The sequence below is a fragment of the Cupressus sempervirens genome, chromosome 2 (genome assembly GCF_028749045.1).
Source record: "Cupressus sempervirens isolate cs-2001-9-10 chromosome 2, ASM2874904v1, whole genome shotgun sequence".
In the NCBI taxonomy this organism is placed as follows: Eukaryota; Viridiplantae; Streptophyta; class Pinopsida; order Cupressales; family Cupressaceae; genus Cupressus; species Cupressus sempervirens.
In genome coordinates, this window is record NC_143119.1 from 376,337,899 (window position 1) to 376,359,901 (window position 22,003).

At 38.7% G+C, this 22,003-nt stretch overlaps 1 protein-coding gene across 9 annotated transcripts in view; it reads left to right on the top strand.

Annotated features, from left to right (window-relative positions):
- LOC149572710 (kinetochore protein) overlaps nt 1-22,003 on the top strand; it is a 220,877-nt gene that overhangs the window by 150,408 nt on the left and 48,466 nt on the right. For 8 of the 9 annotated variants that reach the window (XM_089813792.1, XM_089813791.1, XM_089813789.1 and 5 more), the window contains exons 8-12: nt 6,181-6,416; nt 6,501-6,653; nt 6,892-7,031; nt 7,165-7,262; nt 7,386-7,477. In XM_089813792.1, the coding sequence (XP_089669918.1) occupies nt 6,181-6,416; nt 6,501-6,653; nt 6,892-7,031; nt 7,165-7,262; nt 7,386-7,477 (719 nt within the window). Of the gene's footprint in view, nt 1-6,180; nt 6,417-6,500; nt 6,654-6,891; nt 7,032-7,164; nt 7,263-7,385; nt 7,502-22,003 lie in introns of all 9 variants that reach the window. The other variant, XM_089813797.1, reaches the window with a different exon arrangement.

The following is a 22,003-nucleotide window of genomic DNA, read 5'->3' on the forward strand; positions in this document are numbered from 1 at the left end:
AAGTGGAAACTTTGATCGGTCCCTAAAATCGGGTAGCCAAAGGCTCACTATTTTAGGGACTGAAATGTAATGTCCCCACTACGACTAATTTGAGAAATAGGGACTAATATGTTGAATTCTTAATTATACAGACTGTCTCTGATTTGGAGTCGAGGGTTGCACATATATAAATTATTGATTTATGCACCTAGGACCTTCTCTGATTTAGATCCTTGTAATTAATTGTCTCCCACAGTAATATTCTTCTAAAGATGTTTCCGAACTAAATGATAGATAGCAAACCTTTCTAGTATGCTATAAACTGGTTCTGCATATATTGTAAGTTCTGATTGAATCTAATATAGCAGGTATAAGTATGAAATGATAGATTAACAACTTATTTATTGTGGTCTCTTTTATCTGTCTTATCTTTTATTCTTTCCTCTAATCTAATTGATATCTTCAAGGGTGAATTCTTGTTCCTTATAAGTATCTTTCTGTGTTGTTCAATCGTTTTCTGTGATGATTGTGGCTTTTCCTTGCTTGTTCCTATATATTTGCAAAGGCTCCGATTACGAGATTAACTTAATGTTGACTGTCTCCCTCACACAGGTTTGAACATTCCTATTATATGAATGCTTTAAAACCATATAAGATGACTTAAACAGAATATCACAGATGTTGCTAGTGCTCCGAATGTTTCCTTCGAACAGGAGTGCACCGTTTGCTGGGGGTCTATCAATTTGGTCATATGGATCAAGGAAAGAGTCATATATGTTTTGACTGCGGTATGATTTATGTGATGGTTTTTGGGTCACGTTGTTTACAGGGGTCTTCTTTGGTTTATTGCTTGTTTGAGATTGTGCCCTAACTTGGTTGTGCGTTCGAAGACACCAGCTCTACACACGCTCTTTCACCCCAAAACTAATGATAATTGTCTGGCAGATGAATTTCGCTTAGTATGTAACCTTCATATGATGTCGTATGCGGATGTGGATGATAATAACACGTTTAGTCTCTTGGAGACCCTCGGGTGTAATATGAACTGTTCCGTGCGTGTTCCCTGTCTTGAGTGACGTTTTTTGATTTAATAGCCTATATCCCTGTGTGTGTGGATATGGGAAATGGATCTCTGTCTTGTGTGTCTTGGCGCTCCGAAATCTCCGGATGTCTTTTTTTTTTGTTTTGCCTCCCCTCAATGCATCATTTTTTATTATTATTAATATTCTTCTCGTGCCTTTTCCATTATCTCATTCCAAGAGACATTGATTGGATGCATCTCTTTGTAAAATATTGATTTCTTATATGAACCACAAACATATGGTTAACTATCCATTCATATTAGGAAATATTGGTTGTAATTGACATTATAAATTATGTTATAATATTAAAATATTATATTATTTTATAATGAGATTACAAATGTATTCGAATAATGAGTTTTAGCTATAATATTGATATTTTTATTTATTTATCTATATTATTTAAAGTATATTTTATTGATAATATTGTATTACTTTAAACATTATCTTTGTTATATGCTAATCACATCTTATCAATTTTTTTATTAATAATTGGTCACAAAGATATATTTTATTATTATTTAGTTATAAGGATATAAATATATTCTTATATTATATTATATTATTACTATTTATTAATCATTTAGATATTGTATTTATTATTTAAATATTATACTGTGTCCTTTAATTAATTTGACCACTGAGATTGGGGATATCACATGAAATTAGATTTTTAGTTCTTTCCAACTGTGTAAGTGGTTCTGAATTCTGAGCTCTAGGTCAAAAGTTATGACCTCGACAAGTTGGGGTAATTAAACACTTAGTTTTGATTAGTTTTAGTTAAATATTGTTGTTTTTATTATGGCCACATATACGTTTCAAATTTGTGGCTATGGTGACTTTTGTATGATGGCTTTTGGTTTGCATACAACTCTTTCGAGTTTTTTGCAAGTTTTTCCAAAAATTGAACATTGATATCGTACGTATTTGATTTTTACCAGATATTGTATTTCAGCCCATTTCTTAAAATCAGATCACACAGGGATGCGTCCCCTATGCTTTTAGGCTCGTACCCATCCTGGGGACAAAACGGGGATGTGGGGATGGATTTTTGCTGTCCCCTTTTTACCAAATTCGGAAACGTCCCCGAAACGGCAAAAACATTTGGGTAGGAAACTTGGGGACAACCAGCAGTACTAGGGATAGGTTTTCCATCCCCTAGCCGTCCCTGAAACTTTTAGTCGTCCCCTTTTTTACCGAGTTATTCTTAAAACAGATTGTTTGGGAAGATCTTCATCTTTCATTTTTAATTTTTTTTCTGCATTCATACTTGGTTGATTATACAGTAGGGTGCACTCGTTTATTATTTTAAGAAGAGGAGCAAAGATGTATATAATAACAATAAGTGGAACTGTTTCTCTTATTGAATTATTGCCAAGTTAATGTATAGGAGGATAGGATTACATAGAATGCAAAATGGCAACCGACCTGTAGTCAATAATGATGACTCTCCCTATTGGCACCTTCAGAATCTCCCTGTTAATAGCCCCAATTAACTGATGCCCGGTTAGTTTCAGATTGATGTGCTGCCTCCAATCTGCAAATACTATTAGCTACTTGTTATGGTCGGGAATGGACAACATTCATTCTTCTATATTCTTTGCAGCCCATTGATACTCTGAGATATGGATAATCTAGTTGTCTGAGACCAATATGTATATCAATTCCTTGTCAGCACAATAATCACTGTCAGCTCAATCCCGTTGCACATAAAAATGTGGTTGCTTTGTAGTTGGGTGTCATCCCGGATGGTAGTTTGCTGGCTATGAACAACCACTTCCTCACTGTACTCAGAATGAAATTGTAGTGTCGTCCCCTTTAATCAATAGTTTGGAAGCTGCACCTAAATAAGATGTCGACACACACCAACTTCTCTCCCTTCGACCCTGAAGATCTGCTGTAGATGATGTCCTCTCAGTCCAAAGAAATTCAGCTAGCGTCCAGACCAGTCTAGTATCTACCTATATGGAATCCTAGAAAAGATTGCAATAGAAATACGATCAACCGAGGCTCAAGACCATTCATTGGAATAGCCTCAAGCTTGTTAGTTATAGGCATTTTGTTCCTTCCACCGAAATAGTATCTCATACACCTAAAGAATCGTATTCTTTCTTTTTTTCTTACTCCGACATGCCCATTCTCCTTGTGTGCAAACTTAACTTCACGTGTTCAATGTTCGTTTACCTTCTTTAACTATAATGCGCCATCCTCAAATCAATCTTTTAATCCCCTTTTAATTAAACATTAGCCTTAATTGAGTCATTCCCTTTTCATGTGTGTTCATGGAATGAAGTAAAGATATCTTTGTATCTAAGTCAATAATAATAATATAAAATTATTATTATGGGTCATTAATAAGTCACAACTTTCAAGCATTAAAATGAAGGGGCAAATGAACTCCAAATGTGAAGAACAAGGGCTCATTGGAAACAGTTCGGAGAGAAGCATCATAATTCATAATAACAACACAATTATTCCCATGCCCCCTTGTATAAGTCCTTGCTTCGCCTTTAGGGTCCAGATAAGGCTAGCGACACGACACCACATGGTGGCTTCAAAATGGGGACATTAAAATGACAAGATGGGAAACTCCAATAAGCATTGAAGAAAACTAGAGGTTGGTGCAAATGCATGCTAGGATGGTAGAGTTCGAAAGTCAAACATAAGCTTCTTCCTTAGAATTTTGTAAATAGAACCTCTACAATCAGAATATTGGGGACCTATGAGGTTGGGCTCCTTCATGCTTAGCTAGTCGAAGTTAGGAAATGTACTTTTGTTCCATGAACATATGTTTTTGAATTAAAAAGCAGCCAAAACAAGGGGGCTGGCCCTTACAACAGTCAAATTGGTCAACAACCAGCAGATAACCACAAGACAAAATTACCCCCTATTGCTTCTAATCACAAAACATCACCCGAAAGGATCAAAATAAAAGTTTTACTAGGCATCATACTGCTATTGCCTGCATCATTACTACTTAAACTGTAAAAGTTTATAAACAAAGGCACAACCGCCTTAAAACTAATAGAGTTCATGAACCAACAAACAAATAACATAGACCACAAAGAGGAAAAGGCCCTAGATGGGCTTCTTGTCATCCTTCCCTTTAAGGAGGATGTTGGAGCAGTCCTTAGCTAGGAAGTCGAACAACATTATGTAATCTTCATTGGTCAAATCTCCCTCCTGGTTATCCTTCAACAGGTGCAAGGTAGTAGCCGCAACATGTGTCACCTTGATTGTGAATTTAGCCAAAAGTCTCATTCTTTCCTCCAGGGCATACACTCTCTCCCACAACTCTTTGTCAACCAGTTTATGAGCCTCCTTGGGGACCTCCTACTTACCACATTGATTACCATCCACCAAATCCTTAGCGACTTCTTGCAAAACTGGGGGATTAGAAAAAACATTGTGTTTGGTTATAATCCTAGTAGGTGAGGACACCGTCGTAGGGTAGGGCGCTCTTCCCACTGTGTCAGGGAATTGGTCTCACATGAGGTCCACGCACCCCATCACAATGTAAGTCGAAACATGAATCGTCTCTTTCCCCCCTTTAATCACACCTCCTGAGCTAGAGATTGAGGAGTTCGAGACCTCCACCTCCTCCTCCTCCAAATTCCCCCCACCATAATTGGAAGTCTTTTGTTTTATTCTTTGTTTAGGATGGGCTATCTCCTCTGAATCGGAATCCTCCTCTTGCGAGGCCCCAAACCTCAACTTTTTGCATTGGATTTTGTAATTCTCCCAGACCTCCTCCTACCACCTCCCCCCTCGTCCTCCAGCTCTTTCTCTTTACCTTTCTTCGACTTCATTTTTTTTTACTAGGGGCGAAAATCTTCCTCTCCATAAGGGACCCACTAGGAGAAGGCTAGGGGGTAGGGGCTCTAGGTCTAGTAATTCTAAGCAGGATTTTTTGGGGGCGGGGGTTGGGGAGAGCAAGGATATTAACCTTGACAATCATGGGCAGTAATAGAGCTAGGTGGAATTGATATAGGGCGAACATCAACCCTTGATGGAGAATAGTATAATTTACCCCCTTTCTCATTTTCTCCTTAAAATCAACAACCGTATCAACCAAATTGTGTAACAGAAAAAGCATAATAGAAATGTGATCATGGTAGCGGAAATGGTTCAGAAGAGGAAAATGATAATAGTAGCAAACACCATGCCTCCTTTCAAGTGTTAAATACTTCATCAGCACCAAGCAGACTTTGTTCCAAGGTTCTGGAAGCTTCTTCCTCATAAACCCTCCCCTATGATGAATGGGTTCTTCGCCCTCCAAAAAGAAACGATTAAGGCTCACTTCATCAGCAACCCTAGTCACCTTCTCCCACTTTCTCCCCTTCATCGCAAGGCCCATTGCCAAAGAGATTATTTCCTCCGAAATATGGAATGAGATACCATTAACAGTAACCTTTTTATCCTCCCAAGAGCTAACGAATTGCAGAAAACAACTTTCATCGTATTTGTTCAGTGCCTACATGAACATATGTTAATTGAAAAGGGGATGTAACACATCCATTTTCATTTAGCTTTTATTAAGAATTTGTCAATTTGATGGACGTGAGCCTTAATATCTAGTTATGGAAGACAAATTTGTCTTGTTTCCCTTGTGAGCTTTTAGAAGTGCATGGGTGTTCACTGTTAATGCATGGAAACTGAATCAAACTCAGAGAATGAATATATGCTATTATGCACTTACAAATGTATTCATGACTACGGACAAACAACAATAGGAAGTGCAATAAATGCTAGATTAATCAATGACTATGTGGCTGGTTACAAGTGATAATCTGATAAATGATTTGAATTTAATTGCTAAATATAGATGAATATTACTATTTCAATTGAATCAAGGTTGATGGAGAATGGATAAATATAGATAAATTTGCAAAATATCTATCAGAAATAAACAAATTTTTTCCGTCAAATTATATCTAGCACTGAACCATAAGTATACAAGTTAAAAATTAATTTTAGTTTAACAAATATCTATGTTTTGTAACTCTTATTCTGAAAAGTGGCTTGATTTTTCTAAATGATTGAAGTTGTTTTCTCTAGTTACTATTACTATTGTAAGATATATATTTTCTGTTTCTATCAAAATTGATTTTATATGCAGGAAATCCAAGAAAGCACAGATTTAAATTTTCTATACGTCAAGAAAATCTACCTTTTAATGAAAAAAAGGATTCAAGTCAACTTCAACACAATAGCACTAACATGTCACTGGTACAACAATTCAATGCGCTTGTGAAATCCAATGTTTCTACGGAGAACTGTAGACAAATTCCCATGGCAGAACAGCTAGAAGAGCTATTTGAAAACAATACTACATCTCCCTGTTCACCCTACAAGGTTTCTTCCTTTTCATATTATTATAGTATATTTTTTGATGATTCAAAGTGAAGTCTTTTAACAGTGCATAAATTTGATTGACAGTTGAGAAGAATCCATAAAAGGAAAGAGACAAGATTGCTTACTGGGGGAAAACGAGTTTTACATTTACCTTCTAGCCAATACAATGTGGCCAATGGGGACATTTTAGATTCCTTTGAGTACGACGAGTCAGGCAAGGATGGTGTACTATTAAATGTAAAAGACATTTATCTTTTTCTCAGAAGTGTTAAAATAGCATTAGAAGTTGTATGTATTAGACTGTTTAGAGACAAATTAAAATATTCTCATCTACAAGATAAATGGCATGAGTATATTTGTTATGACTTGTTTCTGGTCGAAGTATTTTAGAGTAGATTGTGATTAAAGGTTAGGAGTAAATGATAGTTTAACTCTTTGTGTTGACTGAGTGAAAGCATTGTCTTTCCTTCCACAGGAGAATAATGGCATGAGAGTCACTACGTCTTCCTCAAAGGGTAGAGAACAAATGATGTCAGATCTCTTTCAGGAAGCCTTGAATTCCGCTCCTGAGGTAGAAAGTGGTGTTGGTTTTACTACCAGATTTAAGGGAACCAAGTAAGCATCTTATTCTGTGGTTAATTATGTTTTTCATAAATGTTGTGTTGTATACTAGATATTAAAAATCTTTCAGCTGTAATCATTTATTGAACTTTTGGTTGATCCAAGTCATATTCCAAAATCTGTTCAGTTGTGGATTTTCTGTTCGACTGCAGAATGTCCTTGACCATGAGAAACAGGAACATAAGCAATTTATGAAAAACTCACACTTGGGACAAAGGTCACATGGTATGAAAATATAACAATTTAGTAATTTTACGAGTATTTTATGATTGCAGGCAGCTATTATTTGATGTTTTAAGTTTGTCACATGCCATTTTTGAAAGAAATTGTGGCTGTTATTCTTTTCAGATAAAATAAAATGCATAGATGTACGGATATTGGCAAAAAGCTTTGAAGCAAAACTGATGATCTGTAATTGTATGGTTGAAAAGGCACTTGAGGTAAAATGTTACAGCTAACAGAAGGTATTATTTTTCCAATAAACAATTCTTGAAATGATACCAAGAAAAAGTGCACTAAATGATACATGATGTGTCTTGGCCTTTGATTCGAAACAAGAAAACATAGAATTTCTGGTACAAGAGATCCAATCTGTGCCATTTGAGTTTTGTGGTACATGCTAAATACTTATGAGTAAAATTTGTTCTCTCATGAACTATTGTGCATTGAAAACAATATAAATTTAGAACACTGCACTATCAACCTGCTGATCAATTCAGAAAATATTATACTTGTTAAATTTTTATGACTTGTGTATTTATATAGATAGAATCATGAACAAGATAAATATCCCAGAGCATACAAGAAACAAAATAGACAAGATTTATGATAATAGACCAGCAATCTGCAATTTTCCATACAAATATATTTGCTATTGCAGTTATGACAAAGCTCAAGAAATATTGCATCTTAGCCTTCTAATGATTATTCCGCATCAGATGTCACGGAATGATGATATCGATATATCTGATGTGCCGGTGTCAGTATGCGGAGGCTGGTATGTTGACGTCCGTATAATTGATATATTGATATCCGATGAGGTAAGTGACAACCAGTCATGCTAAACGATATCACCGAGGCAGATGTATTGTGCAGTATTTTTGATGCAGATTAGTATATCGCTGGAATTGCTCTCACAAAAGTATGAAATGATATTTCTGTTGTTACCACATAACTATGATGTAATATTGCCGATGTTGCAGATCTATATGCTGTGGAGTATCATATGATATTGCAGATTTAAGTGCTGCTGACATTGTTATTGCGATATAATATCGCTGATGTGGCAGATGTTTGTGTTGCTGAAGTGGTTATCCCTGGCATGTATATTTTTGTAATCGCTGATCCAAGGAAAGGTCTGATTGCTGATCTTGAGCGCTGAAAAGTGATGGGTTCACCAATGATCCCAATCACAATCTTTGAAAGAATGAAATTCTGGTAACGATACACAGACTATCAATCCAATTTGGACTCTAAGAGACCATACCAAATTGGGATCAATAGCGGACCAGGGAGGATATTTGTTATGTTCCCGTCATACAATAAATAAATTATCAAAACTTTGCTTATGGGCCAATTGATTTAGTATATCTTGGACCCATTTGTATTTTATTTGCCTTCGTAGGTATTGCCGTTGGCTCTCTGTAATGATCCTTCTGGCTCACACTACTGAACTTATGAATTCTTCAAGAAATTAAGCACAATACTGATATATGCGAATGACTGCTCCAACTAATTAGGCTAATTAATAGATTTTAAATTACTCTAGAATCAAGATCTCACAAATTTATTTCCTCCACTTATTTCAACTCCTAATTTGTATTTGCATATCAACTGAATGCAACTCCAGTTTAGTGATGAAGCAAATGATATACTGAAAATAGCCACTGAATATATTGCAATTTGAAGATTTTCACAAATTACTGCTGATTGATGACAAACAGTTCCCCAATTTGCAGTGTTAGCCCATGCTCTGGACTGAACACAGGATTCCACCATTCACTCAAACATGGTGCTGTAGCAACCCGTATCTCTAACAGTCAAATAGGGACATTAATTATGGATGCCTGACCCATGTCCAGTTCCATAGCAAGGCTGAATGTCACATCAAGAAAGGCCCTGAAATTAATTTGTAATAATTACTTAACTGTAACAATTTTCAGTCACCCAATAGGGCTTTGAATGTCGCCCAGAACCCCGGCTAACTATGATGCCAGAGCTGGAAATCTGGTGCCTCAATTTTAGATTTATTTCTCCCTCAGAACAGAAATGATAAATGCCTAACAATAGAAGAATTTAGGTGCTTGCTCAGCAGTAGATTTGATACATAACTCTGATTCCAAATTCCTCATAAAACAAGTGCCCCTCAACCACTGTAGATACAGTAAGAGGAATCTCTAAATTCAAACCCTCGAATCAAACCACTGTACTTTAGTAGTGGAAGACGATCAAATTCAAACCCTTCAGCAAGGGCACAGATAATCAGAACTCAGAAAAGCCACAAAGGCAACAAAAGCAAATAAATATTCAAGAGTGCTTTTCTCAACAAATGGGCTTGTATTTATAACCTCCAGATTCCCTTTTGTTGCCAAAATGCAACTGCACTCAAGAAGCTTAACCACGTGATATTAATTAGAAGCTTCCATTAGATTCTCTCACTTGGCGTAACTAATTAATAAATGACTCTTTTCATTGATAACTCAACCTTCAACTTAAGTGAAATTATAAAGTTAAATTACAACTTTATAATAAGCCATTCAATTATTTAATAATAATTTGGCCACTAAAAATATAATAACTCCCAAAATACTCATTTAAATATGTCGTTTGAAATAGGAGTCATACCTATTGTTTCTCCATGTGACCAAATGTACTTTCCAAAAATAGAAAGGATCCATCTCAATCAACACCAACTTACCTCAAATAGTAAATACACAAAACTAAGCCCAAACAAAGTCCAATCTCAACCAAACGAAGATCAACCTGTAGCTTATTGAATTGTGGAGAAGATAAGACCCTCCCATGTCAAGCCACTTCCTCAGAAGACCCTCTATCCACAATAATTAGCCTACAAGGATCACGATAATAGGCTAATCTATGGAACTTTGATGCTAGCAAAAATGGGGACATTACAATCCTCCCTCCTCAAGATTGCTTGTCCTCGAGCAATCCGACATCACACTAAAACCTCCACCAAGATCCCATAAGAAGCAAATGACAAGTAGAGTGTAAGATCTACTATATTCTAATTAAATAAAAATTTCTTATTCTCTAACACCACAGTGACAAGTATAGTGCTTCTGCCGCCTGCGCCCGAGTACTCTCGATTTTAATGGCATGAAATAGATTAATATTAGGTCTTCGTATTGATGCTATGGTCCAAATATCACATTTGTTATCTTACACTCTGTTGTCAACATGTCTAGAAGATATATGAGCCCCCCTATTTGTAGAAAAATTGATTGCCGATTTAAATACAGAGATTGACGTCCCAATATTTATTATATTCTTTATTTGTACATGCAAAAACATTTGAATAGGTGGAGTAAATATCGAGTAAATTTCCAATGTCATTGAAGGATGTTGTGTCGGTTCACTCTTAACATACCCAAGCCCTTCCATATCATTTCAAAATAGTTGAATTAAACATAATAGGCAATGCATATTGTGTGTGAGGGACAATCTATTCTTGCCTGAGGTATGTACTTGATTGAAGCAAATCAAGTCTACACACACTCTGCTTTTCAATGTTGACTCCTTTGAATGTTGACTAACATATTGGTATAAATAGATATTATTGGAATTTGAGATGTCTCTAGTTCAGGAAACTCAATAGGAGATGAATATTATTCCTACCCTTTGCTTTCTCTGTAAGGAGTTCTATGCAAAGCGTTCTTCTGAGCAGGCACTATCTTCATTGTTACAAGGCGACCTCTCATCTCACTGGCTAATTTATGTGAAGCCAATATATGTCGAGTTTCTTCATTTCGCAAGTGATTTCTTATCTCCTGAAGTTGTCTTTATGTGTGAGGGCATGCAAGGCACCATTAATTGTTATCATTGTCAAAACTCATAGTGTGGATTCTGCATTCAAGAGAATAGATTGAGATCACGGTAGGTAGATTGCAAACTGCGACGTGGAGGTGACAGTCCTTCTTGTTGTTCCATGACTTCATCAGATTGGAAGCATCATCATTAACATACTGGCAATCATGATTGTTGAAGAATTGGATTCACAAGTAGTCGAATAATCATGTCTGCAAGGCCGCGTTCAGATACTCGTTAGGATAGGGGCATTGTGGATTATAGCTCAAATAGAATTTTTTCGACAAGGTGCTCAGTTTGGTGCTGATAGCCTTGACCAGATCATCCCAGGGGAGATTCAATGCTTGATACATGCCAAAATCAATGTCGTCCAGCACCGTGTCTTCAAGAGGCATGGACTTTAACTCCCCTCCGAGAAAGTTCTCCCACAAATAGTTTGTTAGCTTCTGTGCATGCTCTTTGTCTTCGACGGTCCATCGAGGGACGCTTGATATCAAGATTGTGCTTGGTGTATATCGACATAATGTTCAATTATGTATAATATGGAGGCCATGCTCCTTTGTTTGAACTCAAACATAGATGAACACCTTTTTCATACCATATATCAATCAGCAAGGTTATTTTGATTTATGGATGAATAGGCACAAGATTAAACTATGCTCTGATACCATGTTAAAAATCAGACTTCACATTTTTTAAAAAAAATTCTTACATATATATCTCGAGATATATGAAACCTTCACAATTAAGTTGCAGAAAGGTAGTCTCTAAGATGATTGTTTACACCTTTATAGAATAAAGGATTAATTTGAGGAGATATCGTTATACTTAGACAATTTCTACACAAATGTCTGCTTTGATAAATGTACAATTACCGCACAAATGTCTACTTTGATAAATGTATTGAATCCAACCTACAATTATCACTGAAGAAGACTAAATATGTATTATGTGTTTTGTATTAGTTTTACTCGCAATGCACATGTATTATGAATACAAAGGTAGGGAGTCACATCCCATCGAGCACGTGACTCTTGATTGGTTTAATAAACAAACAAACACACCTTAATTTATGTGCCGTTGAACAAGCTCACACTTGAGCAATCCTTTATCAGTCGGTCAACCAAGTGCTATATCCGATTGGATTCTATTAGTTATGGATGTAAAATATTTCATATGGTTTGTGGTAAATTTTGTGTGTGTGTGTAGATTGGATTCTATTAGTTATGAATGTAAAATATTTCATATGGTTTGCGGTAAATTTAGTATATATATATATATATAACATATCACTGCATATATGTATTGGAATATTTTATATAAATCTAGATAGATATATTTTTAATTATATATTTATCTTGATTTAACTGATACATCAACAGAATGGAATAATTCACGTGTTCTAAAGTCTGAAATATATTATTTATTAAGTCCTTTAATGCGTTACTAACTTTGAGCTTCAAGCAAAAGTATGGCTGAAGGACAGGAAATAGCAGAAAGGACAGTACTAGTAAAGAGGCTATCCAAAGGTTTCTATCCCGAGTCTTCAATTGGCTTCTACATTGGTAAAAGTTGCGGATACAAACATGGAGCATATAGACATGAAGAGATTAGAGAAAAGATTCTATGGATCCAGAGATTGTCTCCCTTCAAAGATAAAAGTGAAGACAATCAATAGTGGTCTCTACCATGCAGCAGGATTCCCTTAAGCTATTCAATGCAACAAATGCTTGGTAGAATCTGCAAAGAATTATGATCCGGATACCAGGACAATAAGTGCCAAGGGAAAGGTGTTTGGATTCTTCAATGAGGAGGTAGTGAGAAACTTTTTGAATCCCATACTATCCTAGGATGTGAATTACGACAAAAGAGGAAGTTAAAACATTGTATGACAAGAGGCCTAATGTTTGTATGCACATTATCAACAAGAACTGGATCAGCCAACTAAGGAAGCATTATTCTGATTCGCCCAAGAAACATGTGAGTGAGGATTTTAAGGATAAGCACAATGATTTAATCTTTATGCTAAAAAAAGTCATGGGAAACACTTTAGGGGTCCTTCTTTGGCACTTGGATATAGGAGTTCATAGAGGAGCTACAACAGGGAATGTGATGATGAATTGAGCAAGGATGATTAGTGACAACATAGATGCTCAATTGAGAAACTTAAGGAAATAAAAAAAATCTCATATGAGTTCCTATGCAATTTACTTGCTGGCAAGAACTATCAAGTATCTAGGCTTCATTTGTAAGAGAATGATTGGAAATGACAAAGATCGATTCAAGGTATCTGATGTTGTCAGGATGTTGGGTAGTTAGATGGTTGGTCCATCCAAGGGAGTTACACAGTCGCAATGAATCGCCTCACGACCCCTCAGACACTATTTGTGTGCATTATTCCCTTTGATGGGGGGGAGGGTATTGTATGGAGTACATTTATGTATGCTGATCAATCAATGAATATAATATTATGTTCTTCCCTTTCCATTGTGTTGAGTACTTTACTTTCAGTATGCAACTAGTCTCTATTACCCCACGAGGGTAAACATTTGGCATCGTTTCCGATTTCGAATCTGGGGAGAGCAACATGAACAATGTCATACAAAGAATAGAATAAGTGGGAATACCTCTCATGGAGAACGTGAGAACTAACAAAAACAGAATAACCAAGTTGTATGAAGGCGAGCATGAACTGACCACAAATCTTCATATTTTGTTCTGTGCGAGTGTTGAAACCTTCGTACAGAGAGAAGCCATAGGTAAAGGGATTCCTGAGGACACTGTGTGGGACTCATTGAACGTGACCCTCAATTCAAATCGATTATCGCATCAATTTCCTCGATTGTTTGCACAAGCGATTTTAGCGCAGACAAGGCAATGAGAGGAAATTGAGCGAGAACAATGTGGGCAACAAACCCTCCGGAACTTCTTGGAACACAATTGTCAGGAATCTGAGGACTGTGATGAAGACCGCCAGAGGTCTAACCCATGAGCCATAGACCATGGGAATGTGAGTGAAATGTCAAAATAGTGTGAGTGAAAAGAGCACTAAGCTTTGTAACGGTCGCATAGATGACCCCTGGTGATTCACAGAGAATATATATAAATAAAATTATTTTGTCTGTACGTGTTGTTTCAAATTCACGAATGAGAAGTATATATGCCAAATACACTAAATAAGGATAGAAATAGAAGTGAAAAAATTGATGTCGTACAAGCCAAACACCAAGCCCTAATTCTTGCACAACAAACCGAATGAAAACGAAGGTTAAAGCAACTCACCGAAGAGAACCACGAAGGTGTCATTGAGGGTGCCATGGGAGGTGCAGTGATTGAAGGGAAACGGTTCGGTTCGCCAAAACACTGACAAACGAGAAGTAGTGAGGAACTTTTGGAGGAGACACGACAGAGATTGGATTTGATCGAAGAGACACGTGAACATTTTTTAAACCGATCCATCACACCTCGAACGGAGGGAAACTGAGGCAAAAGCACTAGAAGCGAAGGGGAGGAGGAAGCAAAGGAAGCCAAAGACACCGAGGTAGTGACAAGTGTTAGGAGGACATTGCACGGTTGTAGAGAGCAATTACTACCAGAAATTACAGAATATCCTACAACTATTATCACCAAGTTCACCAATATACCATGCCACAATATTATATCTATGGAGGCGAGGAACAATTTTATTTTATTAATATTACCAACACATGAATGTACAAAGTTCAAGTATCGATTTGCTTATAAAGGGGTCGGTTGGTTAGAAGTTAGAACCCAACCGACACATTCCCCGCTCCCTAACTACCAACATAGTACAAAAAATACTTAAATTACTAAGTGCCGACTACAACTAATTGTCGACTACATATATCCCCCCAAAAAAAAGAGTCGTCTTCCAGACGACTAAAACAACTGAGAAATGTTTCAAGAAGGATTGGAGGACATCCTTGGACTCGGAGTGCCTCACAAGCGTTGCAGCTCTCACTTCGCAGTCTTTTGCTTAGTACGAACGCCTTGAAGTACTCGTAAAGCATCGATCTTTTTAGCTTCAGTAGTTGCCAACTTGCCTTCCAACTTAGCTCGCTCCAACTACCATCTTGCTAACAGAGCATTCTTTTTTGCCTAGACTTGCTTATGAAGACGTTTGTCCTGCTAGGCTTCCACAAAAACACTTCGAAAAGCTGTCTCTATAGCAGCCAGAGAGGCCATGAGAGGAGAGGAAGCACCTTGAGTCTGAGAAATAATAGAACGACTAGTCGAGGTAGTGGCAATTTCTTCCTGGTTGTAGTTACTTTGTTCTAAGAGACCCCAATCTGTGTAGCAGTCAGTTCGCATGAACTGGGCTAATGCTGCAACTGCGGCGAGTACACCCTCCAAGTTATATGACTGCGCATGCTGAAGGAGTTCCCGGGTAGAGAGTATTTACTACCAGAAATTACAGAATATCCTACAACTATTATCACTAAGTTCACCAATATACCATACCACAATATTATATCTATGGAGGCGAGGAACAATTTTATTTTATTAATATTACCAACACATGAATGTACAAAGTTCAAGCATCAATTTGCTTATAAAGGGGTCGGTTGGTTAGAACCCAACCGACACATTCCCCACTCCCTAACTACCCACTAACATAAGTACAAAAAATACTTAAATTACCAAGTGCCAACTACAAGTAATTGCCGACTACATATATCCCCCCCAAAAAAAGAGTCGTCTTCTAGACGACTAAAACAACTGAGAAATGTTTCAAGAAGGATTGGAGGACATCCCTGGACTCGGAGTGCCTCGTAAGCGTTGCAACTCTCGCTCCACAGTCTTCTGCTTAGTACGAACGCCCTGAAGTACCTATAAAGCATCAATCTTTTCAGCTTCAATAGTTGCCAACTTGCCTTCCAACTCAGCTCGCTCCAACTACCATCCTGCTAACAAAGCATTCTTTTTTGCCTGGACTTGCTTATGAAGATGTTTGTCCCGTTGGGCTTCCACAAAAACACTTCAGAAAGCTATCTCTAAAGCAGCCAGAGAGGCCATGAGAGGAGAGGAAGCACCCTGAGTTTGAGAAATAATAGAACGGCTAGTCCAGGTAGTGGAAATTTCTTCCTGTTTGTAGTTACTCTGTTCTAAGAGATCCCAATCTGTGTAGCAGTCAGTTTGCATGAATTGGGCTAATGCTGCAGCTGCGGCAAGTACACCCTCCAAGTTATATGACTGCGCATGTTGAAGGAGTTCCTGGGTAGAATGCTCCATAGCCCATAACTCTATAAGAAATCCTTCTGCCTGAGCTGTAAAAGAAGCTGGACCCACAGGTTCCTCATGCACCTTCTGTATTTCCACTAGTTCCTCAAGCCATGAGGGCACAGGGGATGACACCAACCCCTCTTCTTCCAGCAGCTTGTCTACCTCGTCTAAAATAGTATCTACTCCTACCATTGTCTCTTGAGTACCTGGAGAGGAAGGGTCCTTTGATTGCTCCCCCATGGCCAACTTAACAACAAGAGCCACAGGCTGAACTACTTTTAGCCCGAGAGGTGTCTATAGTTGTACCTTGTGTCCACAGTGAACTTGTCCTCTTAAATCAATCACTTTGGTGCGACTAGACTGTTTTGGCAAGAGAAGAGGCTTGATTCCTGGAATAGATAGCTTAGAAGACCCCCATGTCGAAAAGTGTCTTGGGCCACTTGCTTTTAAGTTGGTGTCCTTGGTGGAAGAAACTGGTGGCACCACAACATCACTAGGTGGAGAAGCCAGCTGCGGAACCTCAACGACCCCCATAGAAAGGGGCCCTGTTGTAGGTGGCAGAAACACTACTTCACTTGGAGTACCCTGTAAGTGACTTAGGCGAATCTCGACTGCTTGGGAATCAGAAGAGGAGAAATCTACATCACCTGCTGTGTCTTCAGAACTCACCTGGTCCTCATCCTCTTCCACTACTACAGCCTGTTGTGCTTTCTTTTTGGTAGGTTCACAACCTTGGGAGCCCACGCCCAAGGTGTCTAGATGTAGCCAATAAGTCATTGCTGGTCGGTACGGCTCCACTCGACTTGCTGGAACCATTGTCCCTTGATGTTTACTACTAAGGCTACTACATGATGGGGCATGTAGAAAGCCTTATGTCGCAACTCTAGAAATTCCCGCAATCTATCAGAAAGGAGGTGAGTCCAATTGTAAATCTATCCTTGGGATAGGCCATCAACTACTGGTAACAGCCAAAGAGCAATATCAGAGGTGCGACTGCTAGCCATGAGCTTACTTTTTACTAAATCAACCACGCAACACCATTCGTCATTTGCAATGAAAACCTTCCTCAGCCCTCGACTATTCTTTAGAATACCTTCCCATTCCTCATTAGTAACATCCGGGCGACACAAGAGTTTTAGCCATTTTCGTTTGTCTTCCCCTGTCATAGGTGCTTTGCTCAACTCTTGCCCCCTGTTAGGGATTCCAAAAACCCTACTAAGTACTTAAGCAAAATAAGAAACCACTACTTGCTGTTGAGCATACTGTATGACAAATTGATGACCTATTCCATCATACCTTGTAATCAAATCTCGGAGGATAGGTTCAAATTCGTGCAAATCAAAGATCGGCATAAAGATGATCTTCTCCACCTCTGCTGTGACCAATGCCTTCCAGAGAGGATGACTGACGTTTGACTTTTCCCACCATGCCCTACACTCACTGCCGAGCAAACTTTCAAAATTGATACTGGAAGCATTGATCTTCTGTGCTGGTTTAGTCTTGCCCTATGCCATTACTGGCTTTTGAGTTCTTGCCTATACAACAAGCGCTTTAGTACCTTTAGAATCAGCAATGTGGCCCCAGTTGGGATTCGCCATACTTAACTTCACCATGTCAGACAAATATGTCCAATCTACGATCTACCGATTGCAATATTCCCAACGACCACCCAAAACAACTGTTGGCCATGTGCTAAAACAGTAATCAAAAATTAAAATGTTGGGTTGTAAGTGATATACTTTGATATGTTGCCCTCGTACGGCAGTCGTACATAGCTTACCCCTCGTACGGAAATCTCTCCTACAGCCACACTTCCGTACACTAGTGTTCCCTGAGTATTGTCCTTCGTACGGCCACACCTCCCTTGCCCAGCATCCGTATGCTAAGGTCTGTATGGCACAAGTCACCTTCCACTTCCAACCTTGCCATACGCTGTCAATACCTTGTCCGTACGCTACCAGATGTTGTACGCTGTCACCAAATTGTTTGTATGCTGCCAAATACCATACGCTATCAACACCACCTTGTCCGTACGCTATCAAATACCGTACGTTGTCAACACCACCCTGTCCGTACGCTATCAACCCTTGGTCTGTACGTTGCCAATCCTTGAGTGAGTATGGCTGATCCCACGTACAGCTAAATCCTTGTCCTTTCCATACGGCCATACGCTACCTTGTTCTACTGATCAAGCACGCCCTATGTTCACCACTCTCTGTACCATACTTGTACCGGCCTTCCTCTACTCACCCGGTCAGGAAGAAATGACTTTGACTGAAGTCTTGGGTGTTTATAAACTAGGCACAAACTTTTCATTCTTTATATATTTTCAATTTGGACCCATTCACCAAATCTTTAATTGGCTGATTATCAAGGGTGGCTAGCTTTACCGCTCCATTTTCTTTTATTTCCATTATTTTGTAAGGCCCCAGCCAACGAATTTTAAACTTACCTGGCTTTATGTCATTCTTTTCGTTGTACCGAAGTACAAGTTGCCCAGGGTGAAAATTCATCAGTTTCAAATGTTTGTTGTGCCAAAATTTGCATCACTTCTACGCCACCTCTGTGCACCATTGGGCGATTATTATTTTTTCTTCCAACTGGAGTAACTGATGTAGGCGCTCCTTGAGACTTTCCTTGTCACTTAATATGTTTTGAATGGCTATCCTTAAGCTTGGAACCACATGTTCTACTGGCATCACTGCTTCCTGCCCATACATCAGCTGAAATGGGGTATGTCCCATAGTACCTTTATAAGTTTTTCTATAGGCCCATACTATTGCTGGAATTTGCTCTTCCCAGTCCTGGCCTTCAACACCACAAGTTTTGTAGAGAATAGCAACCAAAATTTTGTTCATGGCTTCCGCTTTACCATTCGCCCTTGGATAGTAGGGACTGGAGAAAGAATGAAATATTTTATATTCAATGGTCATCCTTCGAATAATGTCATTCACAAAATGCACTCCCTGATCACTAGTGAGCTGTAGTAGGATCTCGAACTGGGTGACTATCTGTTCATAAAGGAATCTGGCTATAGTAAGGGTCGTATTGTTTGGCAAGGCCCGTACCTCTATCCATTTAGTCAGGTATTCCGTGGCAACCACTATATATTTGCACCGATGAGTTTTGCTAGCCAGTAAAGGACCGACGAAGCCGAGTCCCCACTTTCAAATAACTTCTGTGGTTGAGATGGAAACAGCGGCATAAAGTCCCTTTTGAGTAGCTTGCTTGTTGGCATGTGTCACAACTTCCTACCCATTCCTTGGCATCAGCATACAATGTGGGCCACCATAATCCTGCCAAGAGCACTTTTCGTGCAGTGGTATTTGGTCCCATATGGCCTCCTGCCACTCCTTCGTGGGATTCTTTGAAAACCCTCGGAACTTCTTCCTCCATCACACATCGTCGAAGGATTCCATCTGGTCCCAATTTGTACAACCCTTCAATTAATTGAAATGTACGGCTTTTTAAGGCAATTTTTCTCCGTTCTGCTTGGGGCATGTCATGAGGAAATGTAGCTATGGATAGGTACTGGCCAATCTGTTTGTACCATGTAGGTAACACTGCAATCTGAAAAAGGTGAGTATTTGGAAAATCCTCATTTATCCCACTCCTAGCAGCTTCTCCTGACTTGATGCGAGACAATTGATCGGCAATTACGTGATTTTTCCCGTGTTTCTCTATAATTTTGAATGTAAGTTCTTGTAACAAAATCAGCCACCGACTTACTCTTCCTTGAATTATTGTTTTGTTCACTAAACACATTAATGCCTAGTGGTCAACAAAAAATGTAAAAGGTGTAGCAAGTAGATAGTGCCTGAATTTTTGGACTGCATAGACCATACCCAATGCTTCCCTCTCAGTGGTACTGTAGTTCCGTTCCACTTTTGACAAAAGCCTACTAGCAAAATATATAGGGTGATCCAACCCTTCCTTCCCTGTTTGGGCCAAGGTGGCCCCTATAGCATAGTTGGATGCATCTACATGAACCCATAATTCCTTGTCCCAATCAGGATAGATAAGGATAGGTGCTTCCACAAGTCTTTTTTTGAGTTCTTGAAAGACGTCTTCTTGCTCCTCCTTCCATTCAAACCATTCCCCTTTCCTAGTTAACTTTTCCAATGGAAGTGATACTTCAGCGAATCCTTTGATGAATCGCCGATAATACCCAACATGCCCTAGAAAAGATTTGATACCTGTCACATTCTCGGGAGCCTCCATTTCCAAAATTACCTTTATTTTGTCTGGATCTGTCTTTAAGCCTTCTTTACATACTATATGTCCCAAGAGTCTCCCATGTGGAACCATGAACTGGCATTTCTTAGGATTGAGCGCCAGTCTTGCTTTCCGACATTTCTCCAGGCATTCTCCAATAATTTTAAGGTGGTGTTCCTTACCGCTGTAAACTGACCGATCATCAAGGAATGCTTTAAAATCTCCCATTGACATACCATGAAAAATGTGTAGTATAATCCATTGGAAGGTAGCCGGTGCATTGCATAGTCCAAAAGGCATCCTATTATAAGCGTATACCCCATCTTCCACTACAAATGCAGTTTTCAGTTTATCCTCCTTTGCAATACTAATTTGGTTATACCTGGAAAATTCGTCCATGAAAGAGTACATCTCATGGCCGGCTACTTCTTCTAAAATGTTGTTTGTAAATGGAATGTGAAATGGGTCTTTTATGGTCACAGCATTTAGGCTTTTGAAATCTACACATATTCGAATTTGAGTACCGTCCTTGAGTGATATTATAATAGAAGAAAACCATTCGCTTGTCTGCACTTTAAATATTATCCCTGCGTCCAGCATCTTTGTGATTTCCTCTCCTACTCACTCCACATAGTTTCTATTCATTCTATAAGGTCGTTTCCGCACTGGCCTTGCTCCAGGTATGAGTGGAATCCAGTGGACACACACCTCAGGTGGTACTCCTTTCAAGTCCTTGTATGTCCATGCAAAAACGTCTTTGTATTCCATGAAGATTTTGAGGGCGGTCACTTTCAATACAGGATCCCAATCATCACCTATAAAGATTTCTTTGGTTTGCCCTGCTTCTCTTAGGTTTAAGGCCTGGAGACTAGCATCTTTGTATTCCACTTTTTGGTCAAAAATGTGGGCCGGTGTCGTGCTCAAGGCAGTTACACCTTCTTTGTACTCCATATACCCTTTTGGATATTGTTCCTCTGAGTCTTGTATTTGTAACATGTTGCAATCTGCTTGGAAGACTTCATAATTGCCCATCTGCCAGTGAAATAAACCCGTAAGGGAGTCTGTGTCATCCTCCAAGTACTCCCCCAACCTAAGTACTCCTTCCTTGTCAGGTTCCATCCTTTCATACTCTTGTTCTTCAGAGTTAGATGCCAAGTCTCGAGTTACTGACTGGTTTTTGAGATCAATAATGTACTTCCTTCCCTCTGATTCAATAGAGAGGGTGTTTCGTTTCCAATTGTGATTGGCTTTTGCTACTACTAGCCATCCCCTCCCCAATAAAGCATCATATCCTTTCTTCACCAAGGTAATAACCACAAAATCTAAAACAAATTGTTGGTTCCTATTATTACCTTTTTCCCTATCAAGGTCTCAATCAGTTTGATGCCATGCTGATCTGCTCCCACCAGCTGAAATTTTAGCGGCCACAAGGTAGGTTTCCCAATCGCCTTCCAAGTATCTTC